At 65.3% G+C, this 6,316-nt stretch overlaps 2 protein-coding genes across 2 annotated transcripts; both read left to right on the forward strand.

Moving 5' to 3' along the window:
• Nucleotides 1–129: 129 nt before the first annotated feature.
• Nucleotides 130–3,416, forward strand: LOC128150434 (uncharacterized). Its single transcript, XM_052806602.1, has 8 exons — nt 130–220; nt 384–636; nt 1,243–1,362; nt 1,584–1,751; nt 2,104–2,145; nt 2,315–2,399; nt 2,504–2,557; nt 2,849–3,416. The coding sequence occupies exons 1-8, from the start codon at nt 130–132 to the stop codon at nt 2,936–2,938; spliced, it is 903 nt and encodes a 300-aa protein (XP_052662562.1). The 3' UTR covers nt 2,939–3,416.
• Nucleotides 2,987–6,082, forward strand: LOC128150435 (T-cell activation Rho GTPase-activating protein-like). The gene is made up of 9 exons (XM_052806603.1): nt 2,987–3,259; nt 3,304–3,507; nt 3,786–3,947; nt 4,032–4,141; nt 4,309–4,504; nt 4,732–4,849; nt 5,148–5,293; nt 5,770–5,861; nt 5,948–6,082. Exons 1-9 carry the CDS (start codon nt 2,987–2,989, stop codon nt 5,988–5,990), a joined length of 1,344 nt encoding a protein of 447 aa, XP_052662563.1. The 3' UTR covers nt 5,991–6,082.
• The last annotated feature ends 234 nt before the right edge of the window (nt 6,083–6,316 follow it).

Below are 6,316 nucleotides of genomic sequence, written 5' to 3' on the forward strand. Positions count from 1 at the left end.
TTTCTTTTCTGAACACGGTGAGTTCAACCTGCTGATCAATAGCCCACTGAGTTCAATAGACACCTTGGATTTTTACCCTTTGGCTCAAGAGCTAGGTGCAACCTCCCGTCATTGGTGTTAGCACGACTAATGCAGCTCATCTGCGATCTTCTACCTAATAACCTAGGCTACACACTACCTAACGCTCTGTGCGAGAGTACAACCCGATCCGATGTTGCACGTGACATCAGCACTGTGAAGAGCTGTGACATTCAAATGAGAAAGGAGGCGTTTTGGACACCTTTTAATAGCTTGCAGGAACAACAAAGGGGAAGCAGTGTATAAGCAATGCAAACACCCAACATGGGTTTTTCCCCCTAAATTTCTGACCCTGCTGTGAGAAGGGATGTCCGAGGCACCCCCTGGGCTGCACTATGGGGGACCTGTTCACATTCACTGGGATCTGGGAGATGGGGCAGAGGGGACCCTCCGGCAGCTCGCAGGTGGCACAGAACCGGGAGGAGAGGCTCATGCGCCGGAGGGTCCTGCTGTCGATCAGGGGGATCTCGACCGGCTGGAGAAAGGGGCTGGCGGGAACCTCATGTCATTCCCCAAGGGGAAGAGCAAAGTCCTGGAGACCTGGGGACGAAGAAGCCAGTAAGTGCGTGCAGTAAGTGCTGGGGGAGGCCCAGCTGGAGAGCAGCTGTGCAGACACCTGGGGTGATGGTGGACGCCAAGTTGAGGGATTTCGAGCCAGAAAAGTGCCCCTGGGGCAAAGGCGGCTCACTGCCTCCTGGGCTGCAGTGGGCAAAGCACTGGCAACAGGCGGAGGCAGGTGGTCCTTCCCCTCTGCTGTGTCCATCCAGCCCTGGGCTCCCCAGTGCCAGGCAGAGCCGGCCATACTGGAGAGAACTCTCGCCCCAGTGCCCCTCCCACTTTCCGTTGGGCTCGGAATGTTGGTCAGTTGGAGCCCACAGCCACCAGAGACAGCAGCACGGAGCTGTGCTGGCCCGCAGGAGCGCTGGGAGGAGGCAGCATCTGGCCGAGCAGCACCGAGCCGGCACCGGCGCCTCGCTTCCCATCCCCGCTGCCGCCGACTGGCCCGCGTCCTCGGTCCACGGCGAGGGTCCTCCTCTCCCGGGCAGGATGGGCCAGGCCAACTGCTGCTGCGGCTCCAGGTGGGCTCTCCCTGTGCCTCGGGGGCACGGCCGGGACCCGCGGCAGCGGCGGCCTTTCTCATGCCCGCCGCTCTCTGCTCTGCAGGGAGGCTCTCACCGACGCCGAGCCGGTGCTGAGCACGGACGTGCGGCTGACCCGGGGCCGCAGGAGGAGCGAGAGACGCCTTCTCCTCCTCCAGGAGGAACTGGTGATCGCCAAGTTGCAGTAAGACCCTCAGAGCCCAGCTGCCTTTCCCCCATGCCTGGCCCTGGCACCGGGGCAGGGACCCCCCGGCCCCAGCCCCAGGCCCCGGCACCTCGGTGCTGGATGCACCCATCGGTGTCCGTCCCAAGGGAAGGGCAGGTGGGGGACAGGGCTCTGCCCGGGGGGACCCCGAGGAGGCCACCTCCAGCTCACCGCCTGCCTCTCCTCTCTGCTCTCTGCAGACGTGGCACCACCGTGCGCCCACAGCTCCGCCTGGCCCTGGACCAGCTGTGGGTGCTGAGTGGCGGAAAGGAGGCAGCGGGGGAGGAGAAAGAGGAGGAAGGCGGCGATGAGGACAGGACCTCCATCCTCCTCATGTGGCCCAGCGGCTCCTGTGTTGCCACTTTCCCGTGAGTCCCGTGGCCGGGCAGGAGACGTTCCCAAGCATGCCCCCGCCATCGTGAGAACGGCCTCTGCCCTGCGTGCAGAGCCTGGGCAGGGAGCAAGCAGCACGCCGGCAGGGAGGGATGGGGGCATGGCCAGGTCCTGCATCCCCTTTGGGTCCCCAGAAGGGGAGGGCGAAAGCAGCTGCTCTGGCAGGACACGGGGAGCCCGGGCTCGGGCAGCGCCTCTGTCCTGCCCCACGGGGCTTCGTCCCGCTCCTGTGTCCTTCCCCACGGGGCAGGGCTGCGCAGGCGCCCGCCTCTGCCCACGGGCTGGGGGGCAGCGGGGCCTGACGCTGGTTCTCCTCTCTTTCTGCAGCTCCCGGGCGCTGAAGGAGCTGTGGGTGGGCACGCTGCTGGGGTAAGCCGCGGGGATGCTGCAGGTGCAGCCGGACGGGGGAACGCAGCTCCCCAGCTGGGGAGAGGTGCCCCCGCGGCTGCCGGCAGCTCTCGGGCAGAGCTGCCGGACAAGGGAGAAGAGGCGGCTTGGGGCTCAGCCAGCTCTCTCCCTGTCCCTTCCCGGCGCACAGGACACCAGAAGGAGCCAAGAGAGCCCGGGTGACGCCCGTCCCGTCAATCAAACTCCTCAAGAAGGAGCTGAGCCACCGCCACGCCGTGAGTGCCTGCCCGCTCTGGGCTCTGCCCCCGAGCCCTGGTCCTCCAGCCCAGCGGCAGAGGCATAGCTGCTCACCTGCCTCCGCTCCTTCTCTCTTGCCCAGTGGAGGACATTCAGCGCCGGGAGCCTGGAGAGGCTGATGGAGGGCCAGGCAGAGGTGAGAAGGGCTGCCTTTCACCCGCCTCTGGCTGTGCCGGCACGTGCGGCCAGTGGGGTGAGGGATGGAGGGAAGGGTGGTCGGTGCCACTCGGGGAGCGGAGAGGGTTGGGGAGCCACCGGCACATCCTCGCTGGCGGTGCTGGGGGGAAACCTGCCACGCGGGGCGGAGAGCCCGGGAGGGCAGAGGGTCCCGGCTCTGCCGCGCTCAGGCTGCCGCTGCCGGCTGGCAGCTCGCCGGCGGCCCTCTGCGCTGCGGGGCTGCTCTCTGAGCGCAGCCTGGTTCTTGCAGGCTGGTCCCAAGCAAGGGCCTCCGACGGTCCCGTCTAGCGACGGAGGGGCACTTTGCCACGCACCGGGTGAGTTTCGGGAAGAACGGTAACCTCCTGCAAGCGCTTGAGCTGCGCTCACTTGTCCCTCGAGTGTCGCCATGCAGGTTGGGCAGCCCGAGGCAGGACGTCACCTGGAGGAGGAAGGACACCCGCTGGGCAGCGGCCGCTGGACGTGGTTCTGCGGGGACACGGAGCCTCTGCTGCTGCCCACAGCTTGGAGGAGGACAGGGCGAGGGCTGGGCCAGGCTCTCCTGGTGGCGTGCCGGCTCTCAGGAGCCTCCGAAGTGGAGCTGCTGAGCCGGAGCTCAGAGTTCCAGCTGCTGGCTCCCTGCCCGTCCTGCTGCACCGCTCAGCACCACGCTGCGGGCAGGGCAGGCCCCGGGAGCACTGGCCTGGCGGTCTCCGTTGACGGGCTCTTGCTCTGTTTTCCTTTGCAGCAGGAGGGAGCAGCAGCAGGAGGAGGAAGAGGAGGGGGCTGCCCTGGCCCTTTGCTCATCGGAGGAGCCCGGCCGCTGCCCAGGCGCCAGGGCAGGCGGGCTCCGGCTGCAGCAGGGCGCTCTTTGGCCAGCCCCTGGCAGCCCTCTGCGGGGAGGACGGCTCCCTGCCCCGGCCCGTCCAGGTAAGCCAGCCTGGCCGGGGGGGTCCCCAGCCCTCCAGGTGCTGCGTAGAGGCGCTGGGAGCCCTCCCTCCGCCTGCTCCAGAGGGGACATGGGCGTCCCCAGGAGCTCCGGGGATGGGGGCTTGGGCTCTTCACCCCCAGCAAGGAGCCCGAGCTCCAGGAATGGGGGCTTGGGCTCTTCACCCCCAGCAAGGAGCCAGGTCCGGGGCAGTGCTCTGGCCACCGCTGTTGGAAGGCAGCTCCTCAGCCAAGCCACTGTCCTCCTGCCTCTCCTGCAGGAGCTGCTGGCTGTCCTGCTCCGGGAAGGACCGTCGACGGAGGGGATATTCCGCAAAGCCGCCGGCGGGACCGAATTTCGGGAGCTGCGCGAGGCCCTGGACCGCGGCGCACGCGTCGACCTGGGAAGCCAGCCTGCGCTCCTGCTGGCCGTCGTCTTGAAGGTGAGCGCTTCTGACCTGCGGCGGGAAGAGCTCCTGGCCGGCCTGGAGTGTTCAAAGGCTCACCCGGAGCCCTTGGCATTGCAGGACTTCCTCCGAAGCATCCCCGCCAAGCTCCTCGTGAACGACCTCTACGAGGACTGGATGGCAGCCATGGAGAGGACCAGCAAGGAGGAGAAGGTCTCCGAGCTGAAAGCGTAAGTGCGGGCAGCAGCCTGCCTGTTGAGCAGGAGCCCTGACCGCTGGCTGAGAGCACCTGGGAAGCTGCGCAACTCAGCCGCCGGCTCCCCCCTGCCTTGGGCAAGCTTCGGGGATGGCTGTGGGCAACATCTGCTCTATTAACGTTGAGTTCCCGTTCCCTCAGGGTGGCCGAGAAGTTGCCTGCAGCCAACCTCCTCCTCCTCAAGCGGCTGCTCTCGCTGCTCCAGCACATCGGCCACAACGCAGCCACCAGCAGGATGACCGCCAGCAACCTGGCCATCTGCCTTGGGCCAAACCTGCTGAGCCCGCCCAACGAGGACCTGCTCCCGCTGGAGGCCATGCTGGAGGTCACTGGGAAGGTGCGCTGTGTTGGCAAGCCGGCTGCAGCCTTGCCGGCCCAGGAGAGCTTGGCTGCTCAGAGGTCCCTGGCTGCCTCCTCCCTTGAGCAAATGCCGGTGGGGTGGCTGCCCGCAAAGGCAGCCCCACAGCCACAGCCGTCTGTGCAGAGGCAAGGGTCGGGAGTGGGAAAGGCTGCTCGGTCCGTTTGCAGGCAGCTGGGTCGAGCCCAAGGGTTTGATGTGTGCAGGTGAAGGTGCTGGTGGAGTTTCTGACGGAGAACTGCAGGGAACTCTTTGGGGAGGAGGCGACTGACCCGTCCTGTCCAGCAGCCGAGGAGGCGCCGGCCCCCACGGAGACATCCAGAGGTGAGAGGAGGGACTGAGGGTTGTCACAGGCTGGGGCTTGGAACACCAGAAACGTCAGCGCCATTTCTGGCACGGCTGGGCATCCAGTGTTTGCCTCTCAGCCCCGCTTGTCCCGTGGCCTCTGTTTGGCCACTGCCCCTCGGGGCGTGAACGGTTTGCTCTGCAAGATGAGCTGGAGCCTGCAGACAGGGCGTCAGAGGGCTGGAAACATAAGGGGTGGAGGGCTTTGGCTGGGTTTGGCTTTAGCTGTCGTCTCCTTCCAAGAAGTCACTTTGCTGCCCACGCTTTTGCTTTCTAGCTCTGCGTTTGGAAGAGCAGCAAGTCCCTGCGGTCACAGCAGACGCCGAGCATCAGGCAGAAGCCTTGCCGCACGCACCCCCCTCTCTGCTCGGTGTCCTCAAAGAAGCTGGGGGAGATACGGTGGGGGAGTCTGAAACGGGAGAGGTATGTCAGGTCCCCAAACCCTGTGACAGCGTGCCTGCTGGAGGAGGAGAGTTTCTGAGGAGGCCAAGGGGCTGCTGTGCCTCTTCCTGGCAGTAGAGCTGGTGGGGGTTTGGGTTATTCCTCCGCCCCCCGGGACCACACCCAGTAAGGAAAACTGGCAAGGTTGTTTCTCAAAGGGACGAGGCACAGGCTTCATCTCACAAAATGCCCACCAGATACCTGCAAAAAGACAGAGGGCAGTAGCCGTCAACTGCCGAGGGCTTTTGCTCGGGTCCTACTTCATCAGAGCTTCCTCAAGGCTCTTTGGGGCGGGGCGGGGCGGGGCGGGGCGGGGCGGGGGGACGGTGCGGAACGTGGCTGAGGCAAAGCAGCCAAAGGGATCTCCTCTGGAGAGCTAAGGTAGCAATTTGGCAAACAGTGGCTTACCACCCCAGGTCGTCCCTCGCCACCTGCCAACTCCGACTTTTCTGTCGTAGGCACCTTCAGCTTTGCCTCCCACCGCCCCCGAGAGCGCGGCAGGCTCCCTGGGGCGCCCAGAAGAAGTGGCGAGCCTTTCCGAGGACGGCAGGTAAAATGAGCTGGCTTTGCTTAAAATGAGAACTGACCCCAGTGGATCGCGGCTTTCCCCACCTAAGCACACTGTGGGATGGAAAGGTTTGCAGGCTCTCCCCAGGACAAGGAAAAGAGAAGAAACTGAAGGAGGAAACAGGCCTGGGGAGAGGAGAGGGAAAGCTGGGCGGAAAAAAAGAGGAGGAAGAGAGAACACGTATTGGGGGATCGCAAACGGAAAAGATGCAGGAAGGTCCGGCAGGTCGAGAAGCCCAGGTGTGTACCGGGCTCTGCTGCCCATCTTTCCCAACTCTCAGCACTGCTCTAAGGCAGGCCAACCCGCTGGCAAGGCACGGCGAGGGATGGTGCTGCGCAGGGTCTGGAAAGAACTCCGTGGCCGCTCCCCAGGGGCTCCCCATCGAGCCCTGCTGCGTGGCACAGGGGCCCTGTGCATCTCTGCGCGCGCACAGCTCT

The sequence above is a fragment of the Harpia harpyja genome, chromosome 13 (assembly GCF_026419915.1).
Source record: "Harpia harpyja isolate bHarHar1 chromosome 13, bHarHar1 primary haplotype, whole genome shotgun sequence".
Lineage (NCBI taxonomy): Eukaryota > Metazoa > Chordata > Aves > Accipitriformes > Accipitridae > Harpia > Harpia harpyja.

Excerpts from the sequence above, each read along its gene's own strand:
- LOC128150434 (XM_052806602.1), top strand. The coding sequence starts at position 130 with ATGCAGCTCATCTGCGATCTTCTACCTAATAACCTAGGCTACACACTA. Across the intron at positions 637-1,242 it reads ACCTGGGGACGAAGAAGCCA|GGAGGCTCTCACCGACGCCG; the intron begins GTAAGTGCGTGC and ends TCTGCTCTGCAG. Across the intron at positions 1,363-1,583 it reads CTGGTGATCGCCAAGTTGCA|ACGTGGCACCACCGTGCGCC; the intron begins GTAAGACCCTCA and ends TGCTCTCTGCAG.
- LOC128150435 (XM_052806603.1), top strand. The coding sequence starts at position 2,987 with ATGCAGGTTGGGCAGCCCGAGGCAGGACGTCACCTGGAGGAGGAAGGA. Across the intron at positions 3,508-3,785 it reads CCCTGCCCCGGCCCGTCCAG|GAGCTGCTGGCTGTCCTGCT; the intron begins GTAAGCCAGCCT and ends CCTCTCCTGCAG. Across the intron at positions 5,862-5,947 it reads AGCCTTTCCGAGGACGGCAG|GTTTGCAGGCTCTCCCCAGG; the intron begins GTAAAATGAGCT and ends TGGGATGGAAAG.